Source organism: Trifolium pratense, linkage group LG7 (assembly GCF_020283565.1).
Source record: "Trifolium pratense cultivar HEN17-A07 linkage group LG7, ARS_RC_1.1, whole genome shotgun sequence".
NCBI classification, from domain to species: Eukaryota; Viridiplantae; Streptophyta; class Magnoliopsida; order Fabales; family Fabaceae; genus Trifolium; species Trifolium pratense.
In genome coordinates this window covers 58,006,111-58,026,495 of record NC_060065.1, presented here as the reverse complement: position 1 = coordinate 58,026,495, position 20,385 = coordinate 58,006,111, and the positions used below count along the sequence as shown (strand labels likewise).

Genomic DNA, 20,385 nt, shown 5'->3' with positions numbered 1-20,385 from the left:
GGTTTCTGACTGTGTGTGTGTTTTTTCCTCTCTCAAAACAAAACAAAACAAAATTCATCTCTCTCTCTCTCATTTCTTTCTCTTTGAGTCATCCACGAAAACAACACACGCATTCATTCATATCTCATACAAATCAAAAAATCTTCCACTCTTCTCATTTCAATATTCAACAGTTTTTTATTCAACGTACCTTCCAACAATTCCATCGCCAGATGTGCGACCAACACTGGCTCAACTTAGCTATGGCCGACGATTCCATCGTCGCCGAACTTCTCCTCCGTCTCAACAACCCTCAACCACCACTTCAACTCCACTGGAAAACTCGTCAGCCCCGCTCCAAATCCATTCCACCAAAACAAGACTATTATTCCACCAGAGCTAGCCCCAACACCCCACTTTCATGGTGCGCCGCCACGTCACCAAGCGATGAATCCACCCTCCCAACAAAACTCGCCGAATCTTCTTCGAGATCTAAGGTTCGGTTACTTCCTCTTTTATTTTTGCTTCTTAAAATTTTCCGGTTAAGTCTTGTGTGTAGTGTAGTACAACAACATGTAAATTGTAAAGTGTGGCAGTTTCTTTTTCTTCCTTTGAAAATGCCACTTCATGTTACTTGCATTGGTTTCAACTTACTTTAAGCATATATTTATTTGGTATATATCACTTTGGTTTCTCAGAATCACCTATGATTTTCCATACCAAACATACACTAATTCTATTAGATTTACAATTTTAACCTCGTAACTAACCGGTGATTCTGTTCTCCGGTAACCGTAACCAGCGTCTCATTGATAAAGTGCGACTTCCATTTTTATATGATGATAATTATTTAATAGTAATAAATTGTAAGAAAAAGTGGAGTAGTCGTATTTAATAAATAATTCAGGGAAAAGGAGTGACTTTGGATTGAAGTCTGAATATGGAATTGAATGACTCTTTTCACGTTTTTTCCTCGCCACTTATTTTTACTTTCCTTCAAAATATGAGTGAGAGTAGTAATACGTGTCATGCGATTCAATGACGAAAAAATCCTTCGTTCTGAGGGGCATTTTTGTCTCTTTCCGCGTTTGTCGGAAGGAAGTTTCAACAGAGGTTGGGACGTTGGGTGCGTGCGTGCGTCAGTCAGCATTGGTTAATGCGATGCGATAAATAGAGTTCAGCCATAATAAAGGGTAATAGAGTAAAATCCAGTGATGGCGTGTTTTCGTGGCAAAAATACTGCAAGTTAAGTCGTGCTGTTTAGTTTGGTGTAGTGGTTGGTTGTGTACTTTTTTGGTGTCAATTGCAATTCTTTTGTGGTTTGGTTACATTGACTTTTATTACTACTATTATTTTATTTTTTATGGAAAGATTACATTAAATTTTTTAAAAATTATTATTATATATAAAAAATAAACAATTTAATCAAAGTAGCTAGGAAATACTAGTATAAATAAACGATTATATTCTTAAATTAATACTGGTTCTGTGTAGTGGTTTGTCACGTGGGTTGAAGATGACACATGTCTGTAATGATATCACAGCTTGAGCGCAACCGTATTGTGCTTGCTTGCCTCAATATTAGTTAGTAGTTGTGTTGTGGTGCATGCCTAAAGTCAAGTCAAAATATTTCCATTATTATATTATAATAACATGTCTTTCTTTGTTGGTGGCTTATTTGTGAAATCAGACTTATCTATTATTGTGTTGATCTTCAAAATGTTTTTTTTTTTAGAAAAAAGTATATTAGAGAATTAGTATGATTAGCATGCTATTTGACCTCATATTTTGTACATAATTTGATTTTAAAATAGAATGTCTCAACTTTAATCCTCCCATATTTGGTACTATTTTGTAGCTTGCTAATCAAAAGGAAAGAGTTACTACAAAAAACCCAAAAAGAAAAAAGGTGAGTATAATAAACTATGCTTTCTAATGATTGAAACATTTCATAAATCTAAATTTTGAACAACACTTTGGTTATGTGAACTGTAACTGTTTTTAGTTACATGCTTAACATCTCTTGATGATGCTTTTTGTGCCTGCAGACTTTAGCTGAACTAAAAGAGGAAGAAAGTTTGTTATTGAAAGAAAGGAGAAATTTAAAAAATGTACGAGCCATCGTTGTATTATATGTCGCTGATTCTCAGTTCACACTTGTCTAAACCCTTTATGGCCGAGAAATGTAAAATTTGGCCAAGAATTGTTCCCACTAGGAATTGAATTCGGGCTCTCCCAAACGATTTGTCCTAGATGAAGCTTATTAATCATTTGAGTCCAATGTTTTGGTTTACATTTTATATGATTTGTTTACTAATAAATATTGTTTGGATTTCTCAACAGGAGGTGGTGTCTTTGCGCCTAACCGTCGAAAAAGAAAGAGCAACTAATGAAAGTTTAAAGAGAATGAAGGTGACCTCTCTTATTCACTATTGGTAGTAGTATTCTGTATTAATTTGGATATAATCCGGTGCATTAGAATCTAATATGCCTTGGCCTTTTGTAACAGCTGGATTTTGAGTCACGACAGAACTCTAATAATGCTACAACCTCTAATTCATCCCAATTTGTGGAGGCAGTATGTCGTCCTTCTGATTCAATCTCCCCCAAAACTGTCACACACAAGGTTCTTATCGATGATTCACATGTTAATGCTGCAAATGCTCCTCCGAAAGTACTAGAGACTGTTAAGCAAGAACCTAAATTTGTTCTACCAGACCTAAACTTGCTTGTGGAGGAGGATTTAAGCTATTAGCTAGCAATGAAGGAACAGATATCTAGTGATATTCTGCATAATAACAGTTCGAATCTTCTCCGCGACCAAATCTGGGCCATTGAATTTGGGTTACAGATGATGCGGTTTAATATATCATATAACACGCCGGTCTAACAATTTAGGTTTTTCTAATGTAACTGTAGATACTAAACCATTCATTTCCTCACCTACTCAAAATTGAGTGTGGTTGTTTTTATTCATGAAATATGTTGTGATAGTCTAAAACTTCCAACATTTCAAGTTTAGTTTCATTTTTTATTTGTTTTCGAAATTGTTCAAAATTCTTTGTGGCAACCCTACTTCTTGATCACCCTTAATATAGAAATTTATAAGGTAAATTCATAAATGTAATTACGTGTTCTACAAGTAGTTGAAGAATTTTGGTTCTTGTAGTGAGTGAGGTTGTTTGTATCTATTATGAGAATACAAACTTAACAACCCTTTGGTGGAACTCTCAAAATTAATACGCTAAAACGTATTTTCAGTTTGTGTATTGTTTCTCCTTCTCTTCCCGAATTGGTTTTGCATCTCTCTTTATGTTGCTAAGCAGCATGACCCTAAAAGATACTCTGGCACAAAACGGCTCAAAATAAATTAATAAATAAAAATGAAAAAATATTTGATGAAACAGGTCAGTCTCTAAAATAGATTTCAATTACTTCGAAAGATTAGTCTCTTCAGTTGCATGTGAAGAATATCCTACTTCAAAAGATAGGTGGACATTCAAAGGAAAATGCCAAAGCTTAAAAAAAACTTGAAAAAAGCTCCAATTTCATTTGTAGAAATCCATTCATATTGTTTTTGGTTACAAGAAATCCATTTATTTGATATAAAACAAGATGTACAAATTAAATACAAGAGGATAATCTTATGTGTGTGTGATATAGTACAACATATATATAGATAGATACAATATAGAGCAACATTGTGGATAGTCATCATGACTAAATGCAAGTTTATAAAAACTGCCAAGGACTTTTCACCATGTCCATAAAACCCAACAGATTCAATACATCCAAGATAAATCTTGCCTGAAAGACACAAACTTTGCAGCTCCTTGGACTCCTCTTTCAGAAACTTGAGGACAATCTTCAACGGCCAAGAAATCCAACTTGAACGATCCAACAAGCGGCTTTAATCCATCATCTGAGATTCCCAAACACTTGCATAACCGTAAAATACACAATCGAGGAAACTGACTCACAAGCTGTAGACCCTCATCACTAATCTCTTGGCATCTCACAAGTTCAAGTGACTCAAGATATTCTGCAGTGCAAAGAGCCTCCATTCCAACATCATTGAAGGAATAAACGTGATCAAGGGCAAGCTGCCGAACAGGGCATTTTTGTAATAAGCAAAGTATTCCACTCAATGTGAATGAGGAGGACGAGGGAAACTCCCCATCAGAAAAAGATATGCTCACTGATTCAAGCTTTGAGCAGTTTTGAGCCAAGGCATCCAGACTCTCATCGGTTAATCTCAAAGGATTATTCACCAAGCAGGGAAGAGAAAAATCAGATGGAACTCTAAATGAAACCGATCGAAGGTCACTTGATCTTTGAGACAAGCTAATTATGTCAAAGTCCCTTACACCAACACACATGTCCAGGTGAACTTTTTCCAAGTTCTTGCACTTGGCTAACACGCAAGCAAGCCCTCTTCCTGGGCTTATGATGCAATTCACCAAAGTTAGTTCCACCATATTTTCACAAGGGACTTGTTGCTTTTGCCACCTATCAACAGACAGTCTATCATAAACTTTCATATATCGGTAATTCGCATCGACTTCAAACTGCAACCTTTTAAGTTTCTGCCAACCAGGGCCAAGCTTAATCAAGTCACCTTCACCAATAGCTCTACAATTCCTAATGGAAAGATCCTCAAGTGTTCCAAGTTTGCCAAGGTATTCAAGCCACTCCACACTACTCACATTAAGACACCTTATAAGGTGAAGCCTAGAAAGATTCTTGCAACCGACAACGAGAGACAATATTCCACAACCAGTTATTCTCTGAGTGAAATCCAACCTCAAAGATGCCAACTTGGAAGAAGAAGCCAAGTAACGAAGACCAACATCGGTAATAAAAGTGCAGTAACTTAAAGTAAGATCACATAATAAAGGGCAATGATTTGCAAGAATTAAAAGACCCTTATCATCCAATTGTTTCCCTAATTTCGACATCCAACCGGAATATGCTATCTCTACTTTAGACAAGTTGAGAAACCTAACACACAAACTCGTTAAAGCTTCATTGGCAGGATCCATTCCACATCCAACCTTAAGAAAATGTCTCTGTGCATTATCTATATAGTAAAGCCTTTTACAAACCAATGAAACATTGTTTCTGTCACTAGTTTTCTTTATTCTACTCAATATTTCCCATACTATATGATCTGGTATATTATCCATCAAACTATTCTTCTCTGCAAAAAATTATTAACACAAAATCATCATCTCAGATTCATACATTACATACTTATTGTGACACAATTACACAAAAAAAAAAACATGTTTTTTTAACAATCCAACATCATGTGTGTTTGATCCAGTGTCTGTCATCTAAAAATAAGATCATGTAATGTAATAATTAATTAATTAATCAGTCAGATCTGACATGAATTTCGAAAAAGGGTGATTAATGTGTAATTTAATTGGGATTAGTATAAAATTAAGCAACTGGGTATTTGAATTGTATGAGAAATTGAGAATCAGGTTGGTGTGGTGTAAAATTGAAACTGAAAAACAATATATTGTTAATTTTTGAGGGAGAAAATGATAATATGATAAATTAATGAAAGAATGAAGTGATGAATTGAATCGATTACCTTAGATATTCATATAATGGATCAGAATTCTGGAATGCCACACCAACAAGGAAGGAACAAAACTCATCGAAAGTCGGAAATGATATTTAGGAATGATTAGATATACTCCCGTATTTTATTTTTTTGGTCCAAACCCGTTTCTTTTATATCGCTAAGTGACGTTTTTGCCCACACTTGCAAGATATTTCGGTTTTTATAAACTGATTTTTTCCATCGTTTAAAAATTTTGATTAATGGAAACCGAAATTTTGTGTTGTTCTAAGAAAAAAAACCGAAATTTTATGTTTCAAACTTCGATTGAGAGTGAAAAAAATGCAGCTTGTGGAGGTAGTTGAAATGAGTTCCGCTATAGATATGATTCCATGAAGAAGAAGAAGAAAGGGTCGATGGTTGAAGGTTGAAGTTGCGCCTCCGTTGACGAAAACGAATGCAAAATTTGCACTTTATTCGGCGTAGATTTTTGAAAATTCAAAGTCTACGGAGTGATTTGATAAAATTTTCACTTAAACCAATAGGAAACAAAAAAAAAATGTGATCAAATTGCAGAACAGTGATTTTCTAACATTGATCTTATGTTTGTGACTTTGCAGTTTTTTTTTATTTTTTTATGAAATGATGAGAAAATTTCTCTTCCGACTCAAGTTTCTTTTATATCCCCTAACTGACGTTTTTTTAATTTTTGGTTGTTACGAACTCGATTTTTTTTCATCGTTTAAAAATTTCGTTAGAAGAAACCAAAATCTTGTGCTCCGAATTTTTTGAATTTACAAGGGCAAAATGGAATTTTAGATGGAAGAGAAATTTTCATATATTTTAGTACATGTTAATTCTTCAATGGATCCCAAGGCCCAAAACAACATCATATTATTATTGACCATCTAAAATAAGAGGATTTCTTTTTGCACCCTTTTATTTTTACCACACGCCCTACTAATATACAAAAATATTCTTGTCCGCTATTTAAGTAGCGGATATAATCCGTTAAATCATTAGCGGAAAGGTAAAAATATTTTAGATTCACCAACTTTTAAGATTTAACCCCCCCACCCTGCAAAAGCACCTTTCCATTTTTTTTTGTCATCCGCTACTTAAGTAACTGATAGGTTAAAAGCGTCTGCTACTAATTAAGAAGGAGATTGTCATAACGTATATAAGGAAACCCACCATCATCCCCCTAATTCTGTCAGTTTGATAAACACACACAAAAAACTCCAAAACTGTGTCAAACCCCCAAATCGCAAAATCAACTTCAAATTCATCGATTTCTTCACCATTGAGTTCAGAATCAACTCGAAAAGAGCTTCAACCATCATCATTGATGAGGTTGGTTCATTTCTTCAAATTTTTTCATTTTTGCAATTTTTTATGGGGACTGGTTAATTTCGCTATTTATGTAGCGGATTACTACGATGCATGAGTGAATCTGTAAAAAATGGTGTCTTTTTTTTAGGATTTTTTGCAAGGTTGTTAAAATAAAATTACATTTTGTAACCAATAAATTAAGAAAAAATTATGGATTTAAAAAAATACAATTGGTTTCGTAAAAAAAATATTGTGACTGGTTTTGCTAAGAAACATATAAATAGTGAGAAATTCTTAGGTGAATACTCACCTAAGCATTAATGGTTAGGCACCACCAATAATAATTTTACAACTCATTAATATATTAAATAATTATAAATAAATAATAGAGTATTAATAAAAACAAATCTTAACCAAATCTTGGAAAATAGGGAAATAATGAAATTCATGTGCCAGATTATTTGTTTTTGCGCCATATTATGAGTAACTTGTTTTTGCCCCAGATTTTTAGTACCATATATTCATCTCAATTTGTATGTGTTAGTTGTGGGTGACACAAAGAAATTGAATTAAGTGCTACGCTAAAAGTCTAAAACTCATTTTGAATGCATGTTCTTTCTTGATACAAGTTGTATGCATCATCCTTATTATTCACAACATGACCAAGAAAAATTTCTTTAGAGCCATCATTTTCCATATTTTTCCTACAAATAATATAAATGTATTTTAAATGGCATGAAAGAAAATAGATATATAATTCTATAATTAAAAAATATATGTACGGTTTATAAACATAAAAAAGAAGAAAAAAATAATATGGATTCCAGTAAAAAAGATTACATATACAGAAGAAAATATACAGAAGAAAATACAATGATTTTTTTTTTGGAAAAACAACATTTATTTTAACGGCAAATATATTAGTATTATTAATAATCGGTCTCCGCACAAGACGAATAAATACCATGAAAAATGAAACTACAAAACAAATGCGTCATAGCGGAACACAAAACAATTATTTTTTTTATTGAAGAGTGGAATAGGTACAAAGAGTGCTAAATTCACTTAAAAAAAAATTCGGATACAAAGAAACCACCAAACAGTGCTATACTCATCCCTTTTGGCAATGATCTAAATATATTTTTTCCTTATTTTCCGGATTTGGTCATATTTGATTTTATTAATACTCTATTATTTACTTATAATTATTTAATATATTAATGAGTTGTAAAATTATTATTGGTTGTGCCTAACCATTAATGCTTAGGTGAGTACTCACCTAAGAATTTCTCATAAATAGTATGATGTTACTTTCTATAATTAGGGTTTAGACTAAGTTTTTTTTTTTGGATTAAAAAAGTTGAATTTGAACATGGACCAAGTTTTTTTTTTTTTTTTTTTTTGCAAACATTATACATTTCCAACACCTTAATGCCCCAACTTAGGTTACAAACAAGCGTTACCAAGCTCGGCTGGACCAAGTTATTTATATCTGCTGAATTTTGTAATTAATTATATAAAAAAAAGAAGCGGGTCGCGGGCTAACCCACGAATTTAACCCGCATAACCTGCGATTTTAACGGTCCAACTCATACGGGCAAAAATGTAAACGGGCCAAAAAAATTTGATTTTAAATCCGTGCGGGCTGCGGGTTAAACGGGTCGCCCCGCGGACCTTAGTCCGTATACCCGGCTCTACCTATATCTAATCGGAGGAGATTACGGAACGGATAAGATTAAGAACACACGTGTTTATCATGCGAGATGCGGACCGGACTGGTGAAAACGCAAGAAAAATAAAATCACATGATAAATGATAAGAGATAGAAGAAAAAAAAGAAGGACCATCGTTTTCTGGCAATAAATATGACAACTGCGTGGTTAACATATATCCAGCACAAGGTGGAGTAGTGAGTGATAAGTGATAATGGTGAGAGGGAAGAAAAATAAAACGCAGGACCATTTTTGTCTGCCATAAATAGACATATCTGGAACAGTTCCAGGCTGGAACCTCTCATCAACCTTAACCATACACATAAATAGAAATTTTTTTTATTATCTTTAGGATTTAATTGTTATGCACCGACGGTGTAAAATAATTTTACACTGTCAATCAATACCAATCATGTTTTCCGCCACATCACCCCCACTCCACCCCACTTTCTTGATATGACATGGCAAAATAATGGTTTTTTATTGGACGATTGTGCAAAACTATTTTACACCGTCGGTGCATATCAATAAAACTCTTATCTTTATCAATATTATTTTTTATTGTGGTTGGTGAAAACTAATTTTTATTAAAAAATATGTATGATGGATATTCTCCCTTCCAATAAAACACAAATTATTTTCATATAATTTAAATCTAACTTCTCACTATCTACTTAACAAGTTAAGATTCATATAAGGACCAAAGTTATGTACACTTCTATATGCATAGTTCTTACCGTGCTAGATACATGGGAGAAATTATTTTTATTTAAAAACAATTTTCTTTTTCATTTTTTAATTAAAAAATATAAATAACTACATTTTTGTGAGAGGAACAGGAAAAATTGCATCTTAAGAAATGCATATAAGTTTTGTCTTTCATATAATCCGGACAAATTCACTATTGATAACATTAATTTTTTTACTCTAATTTTTAATGTTAAAAAGACATCTTACAATTTTTTTTACTCTAAAGTTTAGTCCAAGTTTATTTATTGATTTCCCTAATTTTATTTTCTCTCTTTCTTTTCTTTAAACCAAACACACCATTAGTGTTGGAAGTATGACCCAAATGGTTATTTCTGAGTTAAGTCGGCTTACTTTGTCTTTCGTCAGTCCACAACTGATGAGATGTTTTCCTCTAAAGACAAAACACGATTACTCCCAAAAATATGGAAAATGTGACCCCCCTCAAAAGTGACGGTCTTCTCTTGGCAATTTCTTTAGGATAGATTGCCGACTCGTCTTAATATCTGGAAGTGGGGTGTCATTACAAATGCTAGTTCTTCAATGTATGTCTTATGTAGTTTAGAGTCTGAGTCAGCTGATCACTCGTTTGTTTCTTGTAACCAAATCTCATATGTATGGTATGATATCCTTATAGGTGTTGAGTGTGTGTCTCCTCGTGGTATTCTAGGGTGCTTTGAGGGTTTCTTTGACATAAGTATGGGTATGAGTAGGAAAAATAGATTGTCGTTGATGTTAACCTGACAAATTATTGTGTTGACTATCTAGAACTCCCGAAATGACATTTTGTTTTCTGAATGAACTTTTCTCCTAAGTGCCTAGTCGATAGGGTAAAACTTTCAGTTTAGAAAATGCTCCTAGGTAAAAAAACGGACTCCCCCTGTTCCTTTTACGAGTGGGGTATACACTATCTTTTGCTGGAACCGATGTCCGATAAAGTTTGTTGGGGGTGTTGAGGTGGGTATTCGTGAGGTCTGGTTGATAGTAGATGCCTCTTGTGTCTATCCTACTTAGTGGTTTGATCATTGTCTCTTTCTCTCTGAGGGGTCATTACTCATTGGATCTTCTTTATGGCGGTGAGTTACAACTTACAAGTGTTACAAGTGTTCAACTTTAATATTGGTGTGTCTTCTTGTATGACGGTGTGTTTTTTAAAGTTTATTATGTGTTGAGGGTGTGTACTTCTAGTACCTAGCTCTTTTTTTATGTGTTGGCGGAGTATACTTCTAGTACCTATTTGTATTCTGAAATTTCTCTTGTTTTATTTCGTATTATATATAAAATAGGGTTAAAAAATGCACCTCTTTGTATTTATGAATTTTTATGTGCAAAAAACAAAAAAAAAAAATCATATTTAATTCAAGAGAAATTCATATAATGTACTAAATATGACCGCGAAAAAAAAATTCGAATAATATACCAGAGTACAAGATTACGTCATCATGTCGGATGATTTGCAGAACCATTCGACAACAATTGCCTTATGTTATCCACTAGATCGACCATCTTCATTTTGTATGCATCGTCCATCTGTAATTCATCAATATACATAAGTATGTTTTTCACTGTTAAATTAATATAAGCCGTATTATATTTATTTGATCAAACGGTAGAAATTTATTAAACAAGTTAATGATAAAAATAACTTGTACATTATGCCACGTCATTTTTATTACTAATTTATATGTATCTATATATAAAAAGAAATAATATTTGAACAACTATTTTGTGATCCTACGTACCTTGGCAATGATAGTGATGCCAAGAGTTGAACTACCAAACGGCAATACGCTGGTGCTGGTGACAAACAAATGAAGATTTTCAAGCATTTCTAATATGTTGAGTTCAATGCCATTTTGTTTCTCACAATTGATGTAAATGAGTATATTTTTGTCCAACACTTTTGCTTTGACATAAGGGAGCAATTCATTGTGGAGTGTTATAGGTTCTTTGCCTCTATTGTTTTGCTGTTCTAACTCCTTCACTCGTTTTTTGAGTTGTTCCACGTGATTGATAGCTCCCATAACTATAGAAGCTTTGTCTGTCTGTATATTTTTAAAAAAAAATAATAATTCATATACAAAAGGTATAAAAGAAGAAAAAAATTAATTAATTCATATGGTTTTTTTTTTTCAAAAATTTAGGTGAGGAGATGGTGCCCCAATCCAAGGCAGGGAACACCTTGAGACTATTAGAGCACTTACAAAGGTAATTATATTTACCTCCCTCCAAGAACAGTAGTGTGGCTCGAACTCGAAACCTCCGAATCCAAGACCTATCTTTTTACCACTAGATCAAACTCTTGAAATTAATTAATTCATATGGTTGTAGCTCACCAATTGGAAATCTTACTCTTTTTTTGACAAATTGAAAATCAGACTTATACACCGAAAATCAATCATTAAATGGAGAAAATTGGTCACTAAATCATTTACTGATTTTTTTTTTTTGTTTATAAGCAAATCATTTACTGATTGAATTTACACGCAATAAGAATTAATAAACTTCCTCAAAATAATATTGTACTATGTAAGATATAAGTCTTTCACCATGCACAAGTTATGAAATACTATAATAACGAATACGAATTTTATAGAATCCACCGTTGGATTAAAGTTTATATCATATAGATCATCCATAAATTTTTTATTTTTATTTTTTTGAAAATCTTTGATATGTTATATTGAGACCCATCGAATTGTGGTTGGATGTTCTGCAAATGTATTTGTGTTGCTGGCTGGATTTATTGCGTGTAACTTCATGATATTACTACATATTTTTGAAAATCTTTGATATGTTATATTGAGACCCATCAAATTGTGGTTGGATGTTCTGCAAATGTATTTGTGTTGCTGGCTGGATTGAGATTAATTATTGCATGTAACTTCATGATATTACTACAATAGCAAATTTAAATATGTCGCATGGGTTGATAAATGATAACACTACTACTTTCTTAGGCATCTATTATATGCACAACTTGTACTAGTATGCATCTAATAAAATTTGCTTTGAAAAAATCAAATCAAAAGAGAGATCGAGTAAATATAATTTGTTGAAATTAATAGTATGTATTACCTTCTTGAAGCGAGGAATTGTAGCTGAAAGCTCTTTGAACATGTGTGCGAGTTCAAGTCTCCTTTTCCTCTCTACCATAATCTTCTTTTCTCCTTCTTTCGTAATTGCTTTTGCTTCTGAGCTCTTTAGTTTCTCAGAAGTCCTCTTTTTTGCTGAACATGGAGGACGCGGTGGTTTGGACGATATCACAGATGATTTTAATGGTATAACTGCAGAATTATCAAAAGGGACAGTGCAAGTTTTAGAGGATGTGGACGGATGAGGTAGCTGCTTCGTCATCTCACTAGAAACTACCGATGGTATGTGGCAAATTTCTTGTAGTGTATTTTCTGTGGCTGCCCCGGCCATGGCCGGGGCTTCTAAAGACAATTGATCATGTACCATGTAGTCACCAAGGTAGTCTTCTTCTTGGCACATCTCCAACCAATTTTCAATATCCATTTCCTGTAACAATCATTGGGATTAAACAAAGTGTCATGTTATTAAATTATTATACGTACATATTGAAATATTAATATTTTTCAAGTTCTTTGAATATATACTGTATGAAGATGCCATATATCCTCCCACGACTGCTCCATGAGAAATTAAAGACTAGATATGGCTTACTCCAATATGTTCTTTGTTTCTACTTTCCCAAGTCGAATGAGGAAAAATTACGTGTACGTATATAATATTAAGTTATTTAATAATTCAACAACAATTTTAATGACTCTCATTTTTCCACCTCAACTCTCAATTTGAAAATACTTTACAAAATCTAGAAAACGTGTTTTTTTATTTTTGAAACGGAAAATCTTGAAAACGTGTTAAAAATAAGTCATTAAAATTGGTGATCAGATTGTACCAAACGAAAAATTAATTGCAATAAGATTTTTTTTTTATAAGAGCGATAAGATTTTTTTTTTGACAAATTATTGCATAAGATATTTATTGATAAATTATTTAGGTATATATTAAAAATTAATGGTAATATTCTTTTTTAGATTTTAATTAATTCTTTGTGCTTGTTCAAAAAATATTCTATTTTACATAAATGATTTGTGTGCAAATTTAATGGGTTATTGTAAAATAGAGAGTAACTTATTTGAGGTTTTAGGATGTTTGTTTGATAGTATATATATGCTATATTAAAAAGAAAGATAATATTTCAACCAAAACATTGAGTTTAAGTGGTTAATGAATCAATCTTAAAATGAATTATTCGGAAAAAAATTGTGTTCGATTTATGGTAAAAATAATTTTTGGTCAGTTTTAATTTAATTACCTTATGACCGAATTCTAATTTATTGATGGTCTCTTTCCCTGAAAAAGGTTAAAAATAAAAAAGAAGATAACATTATATGCGTTTATAAGTTGTCTAATTAGTTGTGGATAGTACTCAATCGAGTTTATGCATATGGGTTGGAGTTAAGGTTTTTTTCTTCAAGTAGTTTAGTAGTTAAAAATTTATCTCTTAAAATAATACAGAAAAAATGTCAGGGAAAGGCATTAATGAATACTGTCGTCTCTACACGTGACATTCAGGAGATGTGAATTTGACCTATCAATCAGTTGGAATATTCAATAGTAAATGTGATGTAAATGCAACCAAAAATAAATCCAGGAAATGTGAATTTGACCTATCTTTAATTTCCCGCCGCTAAACAACAATTTCCCATCAATATATCTTATCGGTAGTATCCTACTTGTTAAAAAAAATTGTCTTTGCTTTCGAAAACATAATCACGTGAGATCTCAGAAAAAGAAGACAAAAGAAAAATAAAAGAGAGAGAACTTAATTATGGCAAACTCCAAAGTGGATAGAGAATAATATAGAATTTTACACCATCAAAATTATTAAAAAAAAAATTAAAAGAAAAAAATGGAGAGGATCTATAAAATATAGAATTTATTTTCTTTTTTTGTCATATAATCACGAATGATCATTAATTAATAATTTGAATTTTATCTTATGTAGTGCATAACCTTTATAGACGAATCAATTATGATCACGAGCAAAGTAAGTGTAGTGATTTTTCTTTCCGTCCACATGAACAATTTTTTTTTATGACTGATGCTAGCCAAATCGAGCGGAGCTTCAGAGAGTGGGTGCGGAGCTCCATTCCATCGCATTCAATCAATCCAAACATAATCTTTTATATGCAATCTTATATGTTCTTGTAATATTGACAATAATATTAAATCATACATCTAATATTATAAACAACGATAGACATCTAGCAATACATTGCTGCCACACAAATGACGAGAATGTTATTTGATTTGACAAAAAATTTCGTGATAACAATCCTATATATGTATAATCACCTAATTCACTATCTATATTGAACATAAGAAATAGATTGTGTCACTCTTGTATAGTCCAATATAATTTTTTTTTATGCGGAATATATTGAGTAACAAATAAATTCAATATCCCATATTGACCTAGTTTAGCATGATGATGCATTAAACTATCTGATTTAATTATTCGCTGTACCACATTATCTTATAAGTTATACACTATAAATCCATCTATTATAAGTTATCCAATATTTTTTTGTCAAACAAAACCTTGATATAAGTCTTTTCTTTTACAAACTAATTATACAGTCTTCAAAATGATTAAATATAAATACAAGTCTTGAACTTCAACATAATTATTTCGATTTACTAGATTATTACAAGATGATATTGCATCATCAAAAGTTGATTCATTATTTGCATGATACACTAGTACGGATCGATGGTCCTCAAGTACTCCTCCTCATATTAATCAAAGGCACTTGCTGTAGGGTTTTCACCAGATCATCCACTGTCAATTTGTACCCATCACCCATCTGCACCAAGGAAATTATATAATGTTATGTTAAGTATTTATTGCATTGCAATAATTGGAATATCATGTGACTGATTTTACTTCAATAATTAATGAGACTCATAGTTAATGTGAATAGGCCCAACGTAAGTATCTTATTCATTTCTATGATTTTTATTTCTTTCATTACTAAATTTTTTAAATATTTTTTGAGGTATAAAAGAGATTTTGACTTATTTAATGTCATACTTTTACGTCCAAAACTAGAGCTGGGTATGCGAGCTAGCCCGCCCCGTTTAACCCGCCCCGCATAAACCTGCATATTAAACGGGGCGAACAAGTCCGTCAGCAACTATAAACGAGTTATAATATTAAGCCCGAGTCCGGTCCGCATAAGCTCGCGGGTTAAACGGTTAACCCGCGGACTATTACCCAAAAAAATAATAACTTTTTTCAAAAAATAAACTAAATTAGTAAAATATTGATATAATGAAAGCTTAAAAAAATATATTATTAATAATTTTATGTTATAACATATAAATTGTAACTAACAAATAAAAATAAATAAAGTTTGTGATATCATTGAGTTTATTTATCTTCTCTTTGTAAGTAATGCAACTAAAATTAAATTCAACCAATTCTTATCGTCATTTTTGTACCGTCCATTTTAGTGAGAAAAACTTTCTAAATGTACCACAAAAAGCATAAAAAGATTAACAAATTCAACTTAACTAAATCACATCAAGGTAACCAAATTATTCAGAACATAATAGCGGAAAATACCCTCAAGAAAAATAACTACCCATTTGGACATATATCTTTTAAATACTAGCAAATGTATATACAGCTAAGACAAAGTAAAAGATAGTGAAAAAGAACAAAATATTATAAGTAGAAGAACATGTCTGAATCCTGATGTTTTGTGTTGTTGTGTACTTGATTAAAATTGGAGTGTGTTGTTGTTTTTTATAATTAGGGTTTAGACTAAGTTTTTTTTTTTTTTTTTGGTGGTTAAAAAAGTTGAATTTGGACATAGACCAAGTTATTTATATATGATAAATTTTGTAATTAATTATATATAAAAAAGAAGGCGGGTCACGGGATAACCCGCGAACCTACGGATTTAACCCGCATAACCCGTGGTTTTAACGGTCCAACCCACACGGGCAAAAATGTAAAACGGGTCAAAAAAATTGGTCTTAAGTCCGTGCGGGCTGCGGGTTAAACGGGTCGGCCCGCGGACCTTGGTCCGTATACCCGACTCTATCCAAAACTATATACAGTAGTAATAATGGAAAAAATAAAAAAAATACAAATTGGAGAGGATCCCAACTCAACTAGTAGTGTTTGTTTGTTTCAGTAGTAATAATGGGAAAAAAATACAGTACTACTATAGGCGTGTTTATTTGTTTGTTTCATTTCAAGTGTCCATTTAGGTTGTTGTCAAAAACAAAAAGTATTCCAAAGAAAATAAGAGGACAAAAAATAGTGAAAGAAAATTATATAATAAAAAATGAAGAAAAAAGAAAGACAAAATTTAGTGTATGAGGTAGCGATCGCAATATAATTATAGGTACGTACGCGTACCTGAGCAACAATAGTAAAGCCAAGATTTGAATTCCCAAAAGGAAATACAGTGCTTGCAGTGACAATCAAATGAAGATTTTGAAGATGGTTCAATATTTTGAGCTCAATGCCATTTTCCTTCTCACAATGCATCTCAATGAGTACCTCATTTCCCAAAACTCTTGCTTTGACATCAACGACTGATTTCTCATTTGTTTTTAGGTTTATTGTTGATTCTTTGCTCTTCTTGTTTGGTTCCTCTAGCTCCTTCACACGTTCTTGAAGTACCTTCACATAATTAATTGCTTCGCAAAGTATAGAGGTCTTGTCCGTCTGTACGTTCGTTAAACATTCACAATGTATGATTAGAGCGTGCAGTCATATATATATATATATATATATATATATATATATATATATGTTCGGACATTCATCCTCGATAACACTTATAAAAACTAATAATACTAATATTGATTTTATTAAAAAAAAATATTAAAAAGTTCAAACTTTTACTTCACATATTAATTTTTCAAACTTTGAGTTTCTTAATTAATGGTATGGCTATGTAATGGTGACATGTTAATGCTATGTAAATGGTGGTGATAGATATTTTTTTTAATTAAGGTAAAATCTTTAGTACCAAATTTACTTTGTTGGCCGGATACCGGTACATCTGAATAAAATTATTTAAAAATTGAATTTTTAAATATAAATTAATATAAAAATATGACATAATATTGAATTTTACCTAAAGTATACTATTATATTACAATGTTAAACTGTTTTTAAAGACAAATAAAAAGAACACAAGTAAAAACAAACTTAAACTTTACAGTTTACACCAAAAAAAATAAATTAGACTAGGCAATAATGTAAGGCATCAAACAAGATTTTCAATACAGTAACAATCCATAAAATTGAATTGACTATGGTTAATAATTTGTTTTGTTTTGAATTATGTCTTGGGAATGTCAAGATCCGATGTCATCACATCACAAGTGTGTGAGAGTATCAATGTGAAGATTTTTTTCTCTATGTGCTTGTTGTGCTTTTCCAATTTATAGTGCCAAGTATATATGATGAGTTCAAAGAAAATAAGTGACACATATGATATTGGTGTGTCCTCAATTATTGCTCCCTCCCGTACTAAAATACCTCGAGTCACATACTGTAAAGGTATATATAATTGTACAATTTTCTCTATAAACAAAAATTAAATTGCACTATATGATCAAAATAAGCAAAAATTAAATTCCACTATGTGATCAAAATTTGAGTTAAATTTCTTGTAATTATCTTACGTATATAATATATAATAGAAGATTATATATCTAATAAATACTAAAAATTAATAATATAGAGATAAATATTATGTTGACAATTTTTTTTTATTATAATGAGCTGGGGATCGAACTCATGACCTATATTTATTCATCTGAGAGGGGTGGTTTTAGGTCATTTTGACCTAAAATTACCCATCTACATATGTTTTTCTTTCTTTTCATATAAATAAATGATCTTTACACTGATCAAGTTTTTTCTTTTGTATTTTTTTTTTTTTGTGATTTCATCGTCCGAGTGCGGCGTTTTGTTGGTTATCTTGTGCGGCGCTATTTGATTTCCTGTATTGTTGTAGTGTTCATTTGATTTCTATTGAAAGACAAGCTTCAGCCAATTAATGATTCAATCAATTATTTGAGCATCAACGTTACAGATCCAGAGGCATGGATATTTTCATGACTAATTTTATCATATTATTTGTTGTAGACATTTTACCATTATATACTATTAACTTTGATGCTATGAATTTGTTCGTAGATTACTTTACGTTTTTAGCCATATCAAATAAGGGATTGCATTTGATGTACTTTCAATTTATTTTTGAAAAAAAGAAAAATATAACACTATTACTACTCCTCTTGTCCTACATGTAAGAAAATGTGGTGTTTATAGGTTGATCAATCTAATCCAAATTTCAAATCAAATACATATCAATTTTTATCAACTCAACTTTTTTCTTATATTTACAATCAAAGATTATATAAAATAAAATATATTTAATAAAAAACAATTTAAATAATATTAATTAGAACTCATATTTTTTAAAAAGTCAAATATATAAAAAAAAACCAACAATTAAACACAAGACGTGCCCAGCTAAGAAAAAATTCTCATACAAATATTGTTAGAACTCCGGATTCCCACAATTCTCCATATTTAAATGTGTGAGACTCTAGCCACTAGACTATTTGATAAAAAAAAAAAAAACTCATTGAGAAAGAATGAAGCAAATGCTAACTACTAACTAGTGTTCATCCGGAGCATTAATTCAAAGTACAAATTAAAAAATTAAGAAAAAATTCTTAAAAATTGTATAGTCAAATATCTTAAAAAGTCTAGTTTCTTAGCTAGTATACTGAATGTCCTAGTTAGCAAAACCCGTTAAAAAATTAAACAATCATCAGAGATCTAAAAATAAATACATAGTATAAACAAAGATAGCAAAGACACAATTTATATGTTAGATGAAAAATGAAAAGTTTAATTAATTTTATTAGTATAGTATTAGTATTATTACCTTCTTCAAGCCAGGAATAGTAGCTGAAAGTGCAATGAACTTTTGTGCTATTTCCAATCTCCTTTTTCTCTCAGCCATAATGTGATCCATACACTGAGAATCACTTCTACTTTTTTTTCCACTTTTTGTACTACTACTCACTTTCACTTTTGGTAATTCCAAACTCCTCTTATTATCATTATTAGATTTTCCACAGCTTCTACTTTTAATTCGTGGTTCTTCTTTTTCTTCATCTTCATCTTCATCTTGTGTAGTAGTAGCTGGTATTATTGTTGATTTATCAAAAGACAAAATAAATGTCCTAGGACTAGGAGTGTTACTTGACAACGTTGTTGAAGGGTTATGAACCTTTTTTCCTGACCAATCTGAACCGTCCATCTCATTAGAAGATGATGATAAACTGCTTCCAGAATATGTAACAGGTGGCTGCAATATTATGTCTCTCAAAAATTCTTCATCATCACCAAATTCCTATATTGCAACAATTAATTCAAAAATTAATTAAAACACACATGATTATTTATGTAACAAAATAATACTAGTACTAGTTTTGTTTTGAACGGCAAATATATTTTATAGACATAATAATAATTAAATAATATGGAACATATTAATTAATTAATTAGTACTACATATATATAGCTATATCTAGTAGTTTTAATAATTAATTACCGAATGAAGAGGCCAATTTTCCCAAGATTGGTCCATGGGAACGTTGTGTTGAATGAATGAATGTAGGGATAAGGGACAGAGAGAAGGGAGAAGAAGATGAAGAAAGAAGAGACAAGATTCGAGAACGACGATCTATAACATTAATTAATTTCGACTGATATATATATATATATATATATATATATATATATATATATATATATAAATGGAAATGCAAATGCAATGCATCGTAATTCACATTTTTTAATCAAAATTATAATTGTGGACCGTATTGCCAAACAATCGGTCGGCCCAATATCATGTGGCCCGTCTGTACAAATCAATTGCATCATGCCAATGTACATATATC

The 20,385-nt window shown here is 31.5% G+C and overlaps 3 protein-coding genes across 4 annotated transcripts; 1 reads left to right on the top strand and 2 right to left on the bottom strand.

The window, feature by feature from the left end:
- On the top strand, positions 1 to 2,970 carry LOC123899817. 2 transcript variants are annotated; one of them, XM_045951047.1, is made up of 6 exons: positions 43 to 476; positions 1,838 to 1,888; positions 2,028 to 2,090; positions 2,323 to 2,391; positions 2,489 to 2,494; positions 2,546 to 2,970. In XM_045951047.1, the coding sequence occupies exons 1-6, from the start codon at positions 213 to 215 to the stop codon at positions 2,732 to 2,734; spliced, it is 642 nt and encodes a 213-aa protein (XP_045807003.1). In that variant the 5' UTR covers positions 43 to 212; the 3' UTR covers positions 2,735 to 2,970. The 2 variants fall into 2 exon arrangements, with proteins under 2 accessions (XP_045807002.1, XP_045807003.1); XM_045951046.1 differs by having other exon boundaries at positions 1 to 476; positions 2,489 to 2,970.
- Positions 2,971 to 3,548: 578 nt separating this feature from the next.
- LOC123899816 (F-box/LRR-repeat protein 14-like) lies at positions 3,549 to 5,766 on the bottom strand. Its single transcript, XM_045951045.1, has 2 exons — positions 5,582 to 5,766; positions 3,549 to 5,179 (listed from the first exon to the last, which is right to left on the bottom strand). Exon 2 carries the CDS (start codon positions 5,163 to 5,165, stop codon positions 3,762 to 3,764), a length of 1,404 nt encoding a protein of 467 aa, XP_045807001.1. The 5' UTR covers positions 5,166 to 5,179; positions 5,582 to 5,766; the 3' UTR covers positions 3,549 to 3,761.
- A 4,963-nt stretch (positions 5,767 to 10,729) lies between these two features.
- Positions 10,730 to 20,166, bottom strand: LOC123896700. Its single transcript, XM_045947059.1, has 8 exons — positions 20,037 to 20,166; positions 19,365 to 19,835; positions 16,808 to 17,119; positions 15,164 to 15,242; positions 13,688 to 13,725; positions 12,421 to 12,870; positions 11,085 to 11,387; positions 10,730 to 10,872 (listed from the first exon to the last, which is right to left on the bottom strand). Exons 1-8 carry the CDS (start codon positions 20,070 to 20,072, stop codon positions 10,783 to 10,785), a joined length of 1,779 nt encoding a protein of 592 aa, XP_045803015.1. The 5' UTR covers positions 20,073 to 20,166; the 3' UTR covers positions 10,730 to 10,782.
- Positions 20,167 to 20,385: the final 219 nt, after the last annotated feature.